Here is a 12,395-nt window from a genome sequence, read left to right as displayed (position 1 = left end):
GGACAGTATGAAGTCTGAAGTCAGCATGTTTTGTTGTTGAAATAGGAAACTGAGAATTCATCCTGTGACCTTATTATACAAAGCATTTCTTCAATAGAGATCACAATGGCATCAGTAAAGATGTATTTCACAAAGTTTTTATCCTGTTTACTAACTGACTGAAATCAGTGTGTTACCTAGTATACAGCTGTATCTGACAATTAAGACAGATACCTACAGATTTGTAGCTTGATAGTATATCACAGCATGTCAGAACACTTGAGTGATTCTTAAGAAATTAATGAAGTTTGTGTGACTGACTTCAGGAGTACAAGTTGGTCCTATTCCATGCAGGCTGGTCCCTATCCCAGTTAATTTAAATGGAGAACAAGAACCTAATCACAACAGACAGAAAAACTGAGAGAAAATATGTTCCAGCACAAATTCCTAAGGAGCCTTTTTTTCCTAGGGATTTATTCAAGAGCTGGTCTTGGAAAGCTATACCTGTATTGCTGCATTGGTTAGCTTTTCTTCAGATATTCTTCCTAGTGTGGCTGCAATTTGGCTGTTTGTTTTTGGGATTTTTTTTTTTTGAGGCACAGTTGCCTGTATAAAGCATCTGTTTACTTAGGGAAGTACATTCATATGAAGAGGTCATATAATGTCTTGCTTATGCTGATACAGTTTGAACAGGACAGCATTATCCTACAAAAGGTAGCTATGAAGAAACCTGTAAAAGACACCTTTATTTTTGCATTTTTCTCTTAATTTTAATCCCTGCATGTTTGTATTATTTATTTCTTCTTTTCATCACAGGTGCAATAACTTTTTCAGAGCCACACATAGATGCCAATCTGGGCAGGGTGTCAAGAATGCTCTTTAAAATGGTATTAATTTGTTTACCATATTTTTCCTTAGAGAGATCAAAATCGAATGAAGTAGAATGTCATCATCATGTATGTTACTTAATTTTGAAAGCCTGCAGATGTAACTGATAGGAGAAGCTGAAAAGCTTAAGATAATATTGTTCTGACAATGTGATAACATATTGGCAGTACTGAGGCAGTGGATTGTATTGACTCACTGAAATTTTATTAATAACTAATTCAAGCTCTCATCTGGGGGCGAAATTAATTCAAACTGTTTTTCCAACTCACCTTGAGAGTACTCTAAAATGTGCTAGGGGGAAGGTTATGCTGCAGTTGCCCAGGATACTGATCCTGAGATAACTGGCAAGACTTAGAGTTTTGTGGAAATGAGCTGTGTGGTTGTTGTGTAGGATGGGAGTTTTTTGTTTTCTTGGGGTTTTTTTTCTGTCCCTTGTGACTGACAGATAGGAGCAGCCAAACAAAAGCAAAGCCTAGACCTTTGTTAAATAGAAACAAATGTAACATTGGAGCTATTTATGAAAAAATGTTATCTAAAAGATACTTCTTCAGCCTGAATCTCTGCTGTCCTTTTGACAGAGAAAGCTAGACTATAACCATCTCAAACAGAAATCTTCAGGGAGACATTGTTAAAAGTTTTAGTGTGATGTTATGTCTCTTGGCAGGCTTTGATCTAATTATAACCTAATGGTTTTGGTCATTAACTGGGAAGAAGGTGGCAGATAGTCACTGAGTCTAGTGACTGTGTGGTCACCAAGGTAGTTTTTGGTCAGTTCATTTATGTGTGACAGTGACAGCTCCTGAGGCTGTTCTTAGGGAATAAATAAGACATGTTTTTTGGTCTGGCTTCTAAATGATGTCTGTGGTAGATGTGAAGACTGGCATATCTGTACTGGTCTGAGGATGGAATGGCACCAGTGATGAAAATAATGAGGGAATAACATAAATGTATAGTGACAAAAAATGTAGTCAACAATAAAAAACAAGTTTCAGCTAACAAGAGAAACAAGATGAGAGGGAAAGATTCTTTAAATGCAACGTAAGAAGATGATGGGGAAGAAATTGTCACTATAAGTTGGGCCTTAAAATTCTAGTTGGCTCTTGATTCTTCTTTGTCACCAAGGGATAAATATAGATGCTGCTGAGAGAGATGAAAACACTACTCTCAGTAACTCAGCCTAAAACAAGGCTAATGGTAGCCACTATATAACAAAGCAGACGCAGTGCAGAGATCAGGTTGAAAAGTCTTGAGAGCAAAAAAATCTGTATTCAAGTTATTTGGACTTGATTTGTGTACTACAGTTTTTAGGAAAGAAACAGAGTAGTGTTTCCTTGTCATATGCTTTCCAGGGAAATGGAAAAAGCTAGCATAGCACTTATATTTCAAAAGGTGAATTTCTTGGAACTATCCATCAGTCTAAATGGTTTTGTCTATAGAGCTATTAGAGAAAGACAACCATTGAGAAAATACTAAGGTGACATAACCAACAGAGAGAAATTTTGGACTGATCCAGGTAACTCTCCCAAAGGATGGAGGCATGGATATGCTGTTGTTTGAAATACTGCATGTCCTTATTATACATACTTGCATTTTGGAACCAGTGGAAACATTGGCAGGTCTGACTTAGACTCTTCTGATTACTGCTTTTGTTGTTGACTCAGTCAGGGCTGTAAATTATCTCAAGGGATTATTTAATCCCAATTATTAAAGGCAGGATACAGTCATTTCCTATGGTTTTGTAAAACCTGTTATCATACCTCAGTTTACTTTTCCCTAAAATTTGCTTTGCTTTGTTTGTTTTTGCTTTAAGCTTCCTTTACAGTTACGTTCTTTTAAACATATGGTTACTCTTACTCCAGACAAAAGCCATATCTGGTATTTAAATGGGTTTTTTTGAGAAGCCTCTGCAGGAACACTGAAGTATGACTGTGAATAAATAAAGCCTTCTGTCTACAGCATGCAGTATGCATTAAAGGCTAACATCTAGTCTCCATAGCCAATTAAATGTTGGAGCATGGGGAAAGAGAGGTTGTCATACTGAATACTCCTTCCCTTTTTTGGTCTCTGGTAATATTAATTTAGAATTTCCTACTCTTGTACAGAGAAGTAAACTTGATACAGCTGTTACTTTAAAAACACATTTGCAAATTGTCCTTCAAATTTATTCTGCCTGAGGGAGGGATAAATAGAGCATCACACGTTTACAGTGCAGTTGAGGCCATTAATTGGTAATTGGACTCTTTTTAAAAAAACTAAAAGCCAGCTATGATAGGCATGGGAATAAAGAGCCAGTGTAGAAAATAAAGACTAGAAACAAATTAAATAGTTTAATAACTCATCCTTTAATAGACTAGAAACAAATTAAATAGTTTAATCCTAGTAACTCTAGTAACTCATTAAAGCAAGAATTCTTATACTAGACATACATGACACTTAGGTATTTTAAAACCAGATCAGTGCTGATGTTTAAAATTAATAGCTTAAGGAGACCTCACTGTTACATACCTCTCTGAGTCTGTTTTACCCTTTTTTTACAGACTTGGCCTAGAAAGAGGTGCAACAGCTAAAGAAGCATTGGATGTAATAGTTGCTCTGTTGGAAGAGCATGGACAAGGTGGAAATTATTATGAAGATGGGAGTTCATGCCATACTTTCCAAAGTGCATTTTTGATTGTAGACAGAAATGAAGCCTGGATTCTGGAGACCTCTGGAAAGTACTGGGCAGCAGAGAAAATCACAGGTCAGTTTATTGCTCACCACAAACCTCTCATTATAAATAGCTGTAAAGAGTTGTCTTAGAAGAATTGGTCTTAAAGTCACTAAGTTTAAAGAAGTGACAAATATATGCAAGTGTTTGATTAAATTATCAATTTTAATCTTCTATACTTCTACGACTCTGAGTTTTTTACATGTTGATTTGCATTGGCTGGTGTGACAGCATTTTCTGTGGAGCTTTTATGCATAAGATGTGTAATAATCATCATGCTTAAATTTTTGTATTTGATAGGTGTATTTTTCAGATTTATTTACTGTTTGAAATGTGTCAAGTGTCTTTTTGATGGAATTAATGTGGAAATTATTACTTAAAAATCTAAAATAACACGAGGGAAGGATAAACACCAGTAGTTTTGAGAAAAGGGCTTGTGTTAGGTGGTAAATTGAATGGGCTGCTGCTGGTTGCTCTGCTGCAATAGGTTGCAACCTAATGCTGCAACCGCTGCTTATATCCCCATTTCTTAACTGATAGTGCAAAACAATACTTTCATGCTCTTTACACTTTTAGATGATTTCTTTTTCTGTATGAGTGAAGCCAGAGCTGCCAAACTAACTTCTAGATTTCAGTGGCTTGGTGGCTGAACTTATTTAAAACTTTTCCAGCAGTAATAGGTTGCCTTAATATAATATGATTGTCTAAGGCATGTATTTAATTCATTCTCAGTTGCTGGTTTTAGTTTTGAAGGAATTTTTATTTTTGTAAGAGTAAAGCTTTTAAAAATATACTTACACTTGAATGAATTAAAAATCCTCTTAAATTATCTGAATTTTTATCATCCATGCTTTGAGGTATGACATATCTGCCCAATTCTCTTTCCATTTCCCTTTCACTGAAAGGTAGGAGATAGCAGGTACAGGGAGGAGCAAAGCAGTAACACCAGACTGTGCAGTGTTGTGTGGTGGCCTGTTTTCAGTTCGTGCCATCAATTATGAATCAGCTTACCTCAGCAGAGATGGTATTTTCCCAAGCAAAGCTTGCATTTTAAGGATACCTAGAAGATGGAGGAAATCTTCTAGTGCAAACAGATATCAAACATAGAGGAGGGAAGACTGATAGCACTGCCCTGATAAAATCCCAGTTCTGCAAAGCAGCTGGCTCCTGAGGTTCCTGGGGTTGTGCAGTGGCAGCCTGCCTTCTTCTGTTGACCTACCTGACTGGTATTTGAAGAACAGTGGTCTTTATTTAGCAGTTTTAGCTGCATCAGCAACACATAACCTTCATGTCCTTCTTCCAAGCAAATAAACTTGCCTTCATCTGCTGCTTGCAACTTTTTGAAATGATACTGCAGCTCTCTCCTGATTTTTACCAGTGCATTTCTCTTCAGGAGGTCCCTGTGAGCTGCAGATTGAGTTTCCATGTCCTGCAGCCTGCTGAGGCTGCCAGGAGAAAAGGCTGCTGGCTATGTAAGAACTCAGTATTTCAAACTTTGGTCAGAGGGTTCGTTTTTGCAACCATAAGTGTGCCTCTTAAGCTTTCAAATGAATGCACAAATGCTGATAAAACAGGGAAAATGTGTCATTCCCCAGTGTGAAAGCATTTTTTTTCCTGACTATCCTCAGAGTTGTTCTGCTTCTAGTATTATTGTTGCAGTTCTGTAGAGCTTACAGATAGTGTTTATCAAGCAACATTTTGATGGTAATTTAAGGATAAACACTGCAAAATCCATTCTATTACTGTTCTTCAGTCTGAGCAGAAAAACTTATTTGCTTGATAAATTTTCATTTTTGAGGGGATCAAACCCATGAAATACTATTTTACATGAGCTATTAAATGTAATATTTAAAGAACTCTTAAGGACTGGTTTGACTAGTGGATATGAACACAGATATTCTTATCACTCAAGTCTAGGAAATTCCCTGAAAAGTATGGTGTTTGAAAGTATGAATCAGAACAAGCTGTCAGTGACCCTGGTATAAGTCAGAACTGGATGACTGGAACCCTTTTGCAGACTGATGGACAAAACTTCCTACTAGAAAATTGTTCAAATGTGTGATGCATTACAAAAACAAGCTTATTTTTATGGAAGGCAGCATTAATAACTTCCACAAAAACTGCTTTTGTTTCTGTTTGAGAGCAAGTTTGTGCCAAATTCCAGAATCTGGTTTTATTTTAGTTTACAGTTTTACTTTATCAGCTTTTTCTGGCTTCCAATGGATTTGCTTTAGTCTCTCTGAGGAGTATCTGCAGCAACCACTGTTAGTCATGCTGTGGATATGTGGATAGAAGCACTGCAGTATTTTTGAGAAAAGAAAGTTAAAAAAAACCTTTAATATTCTTTGAAGGCTACTTACACTTTCTTTTCACTTCATGCCAGTTTAAAATTTAAGATTAAAAATTTAATTTAAGCCTATCATGCTGCTTACACAAAACTGTTTTTCAACTGGGAAGCTTAAAGCAATTGCTAAGCTTTTAAAAACATTTTCCAAATTCTTAGTTTTGGAGGGCAAAGGTTCATTAAAAGCAGCTTTGCTGAAATATATTTTGAAATCAAGTCAGACCTCTAACCTTGTTGTGGCAGTGGAATTACACCACTGGAGAAAAGATTAGCCAGGTGCCTTTGGCATTTGGATGTCACTATTGCTTCGTGGTCAGAATGTGTGAGGTGTGGTTTGTGAACTGGCATCCTGACTAAATCCCACTATTAATCACAAGGCAGTGTCAGTGTCTCAGTAGGGCACAGAGAACTGAACTCTGCAGCCTGCAGTGACTGGTAATTCTGTGTTTGTGTAGTTTTGGAGTTATGCAGCAATGCCAAATGTGCATTCTATTGAATGGTTTAATTTGTTTCCTACTTGAAATGACGTTTTCCTTCCACCTTCTCCCAGAAAAACTGTATTCATGCTTTCTTTTCATATGTGGCTCTTTCTATAGAGGGGGTGAAATGCATTTGCAATCAGCTTTCATTAACTACAAAAATTGATGCTGAGCATCCTGAACTAAGGAACTATGTGAAAAGTCAAGGCTGGTGGAATGGAGATTCAGACTTCAATTTTTCTGAAGTGTTCTCTCTCGCTGATGACCATTTAGCGTGCTCTTCTGGCAGGGAGAGCCTAGAAAAGCAAGGTGGTAAGTATTGAACCATCTTTCTGTGTGTGCAGTGGGAGTTTTTAGTCACTATGACCTCATTTTCAGGCATTCTGTCCAGAACTATACGTGACTGAGAATACCTTTGCATGTGAACCACGTGGGAAGAAAGATCAGAACTGAAGACTGGCCCTAAACTTGCCACAGTTTGGGATAAAGCCCTTCGTGTCCCCCTCAATGTTTCAGAACAGGATTGCAATTATAAAATAACTTTCTTCACTGTTGTTCTGATGTGCATGATGTGCTGCTGCATTTGTGCTTTGCTATAATTATAGTGGCCCTGCCTAATACTAAAATTATAGCTGTAAAGAAAAAATGGCCTCACATATGAAAGTCTGAGCTCAGTGGAATCTCTATTTTGGGAGGTAAGCTTAGCCTTTTGTGGAATGAATTAAAATCAATCATTGTTTAAGGAAGAGCAATGCTATTCAGTTGCTAGCTGAAGTCCTTTTTTCATTGTTGTGCAGAACAAAGTTGCTAGGACAGACAATGTGCCAATTCCCTTCAATCAAAGGAAAGGTTCATTTCCAGACCCAGATTTATTACTGACTTAAGTTCACTGCAGCTATCAAAATATCTCTGAAATGACCAGCCTGCAGCAGTACCTGGCTGACCTAGATCTGCTCTTTCATGTGTGAAAAATAGCACAAATGATCATTTTTCTAAAAAAGCCCTTTACTACAGATGTGAATTTACTAGATTGCTGGCATTTTCACACATTGGCAAAGTCAAGAAGAGTGTAGAGGTGAGATATTTATTGCAATGCAGAGTTCCTGCTAAGGCTGTAGAATCAGAGGGAGCATGTTTTGTGTCTGAGGCAGATTCAGGGCCCCTACAGACAGATGGCTGTGGCTGAAAAATCTTGCAGGCTGCTGAGTCATTCCATGTCTCCTGGTGTACTGAGGCACCTGTGCATAGAAGTGTGAGTCAGTGCAGGGTTTGAGAAGTTACTGGGGAAGAAACCCTGACAAGCCAAGGGGTAACACAAGACAACGTGGAGGTGCCATGGGGGAAAGCTGTGATAAGACACAGGGAGGAAATAGAACGAGCACAAGGGATTCCTGTAGATAGTGGTTGGGAGAAAAATCTCAGTGTCTAGGTCTGCTGCTGTAACATTTTGTGAATGCAAGATGACGTTTCAAAATTTTGACTTGAGAAATACTGGAAATAGATGAGAAGTTGGAGATCAGATTGCTCCCATTCTGCCCAGGCTTGGGTGGAGGGAAATGGGTGTTTTATGTAAGTAGTCTGTTCATAGTGATTGCTAAAGCAGTGTTACAGACATGATGGCCTTCTTCCTGAAAAATACCATTTTAATGACATTTCTCCTTAACTAGCCATTGTAATGCCTAAGGAATGATTCTTACTGTTCTCTCCTCCTAGCTAGGCAAGTTTATTCTGAGTGTGTGTTCTTTAAACAGAAACTATTAACTGGATTTGTGACATGCCCATGTCAAGCATCATATTAGGCCAAAGCTCATTCAGGATTAAATTCTTACCTGGGGTCCAAGCCATTGAACACTCAGGATTTTTTTTCCCCCCCTCATATAGGTGATGTTTCTGCACAAGCTATGATTGATGTCCTGCGTGACAAGGATAGTGGTGTCTGTGTGGACTCTGAATCTTTCCTTACTACAGCTAGCATAGTGTCTGTTCTGCCTCAGGACCCTAGTTTTCCCTGTATTCATTACTTCACTGGCACGCCAGACCCTTCAAGGTAAGCCACAGCATTTGGGTCCCTGGGATGCAGAGCAGATGATGGGTTGAAAGATAATGAATTAGCCCTGCTACCCAAATTGGAGCATGCTTGAAGAACATGTTCTAACCAGAAATGCAGTCAGTCCTTGTCGGTGTGCAATCTGACAGTCGTCTGTTACTGAAGTGAATCTTGCTGCAATTCTAAATTGGCACCACTGGGCTGAAAGGCTGGATTTTCTGATTCAGGCTGAATGCCTGAATTCAGAGCTTCCAGGATAAATGCAGTTTAGGGAGGACCCAGGAATTACTATTCCAGTGCAGCTGCTTTCCAGTAGGAAAGTTATTGTGATGATGAGGTTGTGGACCATTTTAGTAACTTCTCTTCGAACAGGTGGGTGCTAAACTGAAACAACTAAAATAAAGTGTCTTCACTAGCAAAGAGGGGTTGTTTGACTCTAGGTAGCCTTGTATGACGTCAGAATGTTAACAGAGCAAAACATCTGCAGGTTCCAGGTATCCCAAGTATGTTATTTATTGGAGGGACAATTTCTGGTTGGTTTACAAGGTATCCTTTCTAGCTGAAGGCAGCAGAGGAGATAAGGGAACTCAGGGGCTGGATCATCAAAGAACTAATGAATTATCTTGTGTTTTAAACAGAATCCACCTGGGATTCACAGAAATTAAACTAAACCACTTGCAGTTGTTCAGGAGATCTGCTACTTGCATTGAGGTAAAGAGGTTATGGGGAGAAGAAAATTGGTGCCCTTGAACAGCTAACAGTCACTTCTGTAGGAGGAGTGGTAGTGAGCATTAGGTTCAGCTCAGGGCTATGGAAGTCATCCATGCCAAAGGGACTTCCCACCCACCTTGCATTATGCATCTCACACTTTCAGGGCTGAGTGTGAAGTCTGAGCTTGCTTACCAAAACTTTTCTTTGGCTCAGTGCAAATCCTTTGAGTTAAAATGAGCAAGGCTTCAGTTTGTTTTGGTGGGATTTCTGTCCCTTTTAAAGTGAAAAGCCTAGCTTAAAACCTTGTCTAGAGACTTTTCTTGCTTTATTTTATGTTCTAGTGCATTAATAGAATTCATTATTTTAAACGCAGCTAGTGAGTCACGTAAACTCTTAGTCATCAAGGCTTAATGACAGTGATGGAAAGGGTGACAGGATCTGCTGACTGTATGCAGGCAGTGGTTATTAACTGTGTTGCAGAATCCTTGCAATTCTGGCAGCTTCTTCACTGCAGAATGCAGGGTGCTGTTTTGTTATGTGTCTAAAAGGATGGAAGGCAGTTGCTCCATGCACTTGCCAATATCTACTCTCAGCTTCTCAGGATTTAATTTGCTGGGGGTTTTGTTGTCTATTCCTCTCTGTATGGAGTTTAGATCCAGACTCGGTGCTGAAGTAGTTTGACAAGTGTCACAATATTTCTAGATATGTCTTCTCCCCAACTCATGACATAAAATTGTAAAGTGCTGCTGGTTATATGCCAAATTCTCTGATATTAAGCAAGGTGTGCAGCCTTCTCTGCTCCAAGCAAGTGTGTATTTGCAATTTCAATGCAAATTAAATCTGGAAGGAGTGAACAGAGGAGAAAAACTGATGTGAGGCTGAATGTTGAGATTTGTTTAAAAAAACTTGGAGAGGAAACCAGTGCTACTCAGAAGAGAAATTACTTGTGCTGTTCTGTATGTGTTGTTTTAAAATGGTGAACATCTCAATAATATATATGAAATCTCTCTTAGTACTGCAAGCAGTAATTTTCATTTCTTTCAGGTCGATATTTAAACCCTTTATTTTTGTTGATGATGTAAAATTAGTACCAAAAGTACAGTCTCCTTCTTTTGGCAATGATGATCCTGCTAAAAAGATACCTCGATTCCAGGAGAAACCTGATCGCAGGCATGAATTGTACAAGGCACATGAATGGGCCAGATCTCTCCTTGAGAATGATCAGGTAAGATCTGAAATTAAAGCACTGAAGTAAATGTAGATTCCTAACTCCATGATTTACTTCAAAGTCACTCACTGAAAAACATTCTCTGAATGTCCTTAGAATCCTTGGAAGTTTATCTTGAATGATGACGCCCTCTGAAGGACAAACGATTCTATGTAGTTTGGAGTTTTTTGTTAGTCTGAGAGTGTTGCTCTGCTCTGTTTCTTACACAAAATGAAAAATCAAACTGACAAACTCATTAACTTGTTCAATCCCCACTGTGTATATAGCCTTTTGAGTGATTAGAACACTGGATGCTAGTGCAACATGGTATCACGATTGTGTAACAGGATGATGGCAGGAGTATTCTAATTGAAATTATATGTTGGATTAAGAGCTACATAGTTTGGAAAGGTGTTTTTCTAATTATAATTTTGCAAGTTTTGCAATTCAGTGCATTTCTGTTAATTTTTAAGAATTAACGGAAAATGCCATTTGAGAACAGACACTTTCCAATGCCATGTGATAAGTACCTGAGGGCTGAAAACCTTCCATTGTAAAAATCTGAAGTGTTGAAGATCTCTTACTGAAATAGATTTTGGAGTAAATAAAGGGAGGAAGTGGATTCTGTGCAGCCTTTCCAATTGATTTGAGATATAACTTTTACTGTCATCGTGCAGGTAGTTCATTAACTTCTTTGACATTTGCAATTACAACAGTAAACTGGATAAGTGGTTATAAGGAAATGAAACAGAGGGAGAGATCACCGGGTCATGCCAGACATGCTTTATTGGTATTTCAGGCAGTTTGTGGAAGACCCACATGTAGTTGTGTTGAACTTCCACAGAGGACTTGCTGTTCTGCAGTTTTCCTCTATGCAAGTTTGTGTGGGTCAGTCTTGCCAAGATCACAGCATCATTCAGACTTATCCATTATTGATTACGGAAACTGTAAACCTTGCTAGTAGAAGTTTTATTTAAATGCAGTTTTGGTTAGATGTGGTTTTTAATCCCTTGGAATGGTGTAATTTAAAATCTCTGGACTCTGTGGTAACATTGACTCACTGTGCAGCTGGCTCCCATATCATTATGCAAGATGCTGATTTAGGGAAGACCTAGAAGAAGCAGCTAAGCATCTTGTGAAGTCTTCCCTATTAAGTTTCCCATACTGTGACACCAATAGCTGCAGTAGAAAAGGAAATGCAGTTTCTAGTCAGGCTTCATGCTATAAAAACTGCCCACCTGAGGGTCTAAACCTTAGCTGAGGTGCTCTATGCTTTCTGCACAAATGCTGGTATGAATCCTGGAAAGCTCAGAACCGTCACTCATTCTAAATTACTTTTTTTTTTTTTCTGGAATTTAATTTTGAAAGCTGCAAGCATAACAAACAGCACTTCTTGATTAAAAGAAAAAAACCTCAACATGTGGATAAAGCAAAATCACACCTTCTCCAGAGTGAATAGAAACATGAAGAGCAGTAAGTCAGAATAGCACACAAAGCCTTCCCTGGGATCTGGAGTCTTGATACTGTTACATGACATGTTATCATCTTGCAGGTGCCAGTTTGAGGGATACACATGTAAATACCACAATCTGTACAATCTTCAGGGCCTCTAGTCTTCTCATATAGTTCTGCTTGGGGGATTATGTGTTTAAGAACTTGCTTTACCTCTTTTTCTTATATACATGCTTTATATCATTTTCCTCTATCCATTTTTCACACCAGCTTCCTTCTTTGCTTTAAACTTAACAACTCCTTCTTGGTTGTTTCTCTTAATGCACAAAGTGTCCAGCACTGTTCCTTTTAGCCCTTGGCCATCCAAAAATCTAATAACAGAAATAGTTTTTATTTAAAAAGGCTTTTCTCATTTTTAAAAAGATTTGAAAAGATCTCCATAACAGAAGTGAACAGTAAAATGCTTTAATTAGCCTGTTTGCTGGTTAATTGAGTTTCATTGTTTCATGCCTTTAGGACAAAGGCCAGAAACTGATGAGGATTATGTTAGACCTTGAAAAACAAGGTTTAGAAGCAATGGA

At 38.3% G+C, this 12,395-nt stretch overlaps 1 protein-coding gene across 1 annotated transcript in view; it reads left to right on the top strand.

Annotated features, from left to right (window-relative positions):
• SCRN1 (secernin 1) overlaps nucleotides 1-12,395 on the top strand; it is a 26,302-nt gene that overhangs the window by 13,289 nt on the left and 618 nt on the right. Inside the window, exons 3-7 of the mRNA XM_009070220.1 lie at nucleotides 3,405-3,607; nucleotides 6,515-6,709; nucleotides 8,279-8,444; nucleotides 10,200-10,380; nucleotides 12,331-12,395. The exon at nucleotides 12,331-12,395 is cut by the window's right edge and continues 618 nt beyond it. Of these exons, the coding sequence (XP_009068468.1) occupies nucleotides 3,405-3,607; nucleotides 6,515-6,709; nucleotides 8,279-8,444; nucleotides 10,200-10,380; nucleotides 12,331-12,395 (810 nt within the window). The remainder of the gene's footprint in view (nucleotides 1-3,404; nucleotides 3,608-6,514; nucleotides 6,710-8,278; nucleotides 8,445-10,199; nucleotides 10,381-12,330) is intronic.

The sequence above is a fragment of the Acanthisitta chloris genome, unplaced genomic scaffold, assembly GCF_000695815.1.
Source record: "Acanthisitta chloris isolate BGI_N310 unplaced genomic scaffold, ASM69581v1 scaffold24692, whole genome shotgun sequence".
NCBI classification, from domain to species: Eukaryota; Metazoa; Chordata; class Aves; order Passeriformes; family Acanthisittidae; genus Acanthisitta; species Acanthisitta chloris.
The sequence above is the reverse complement of the archived record's forward strand: the minus strand, read 5'-3'. Positions and strand labels throughout refer to the sequence as shown.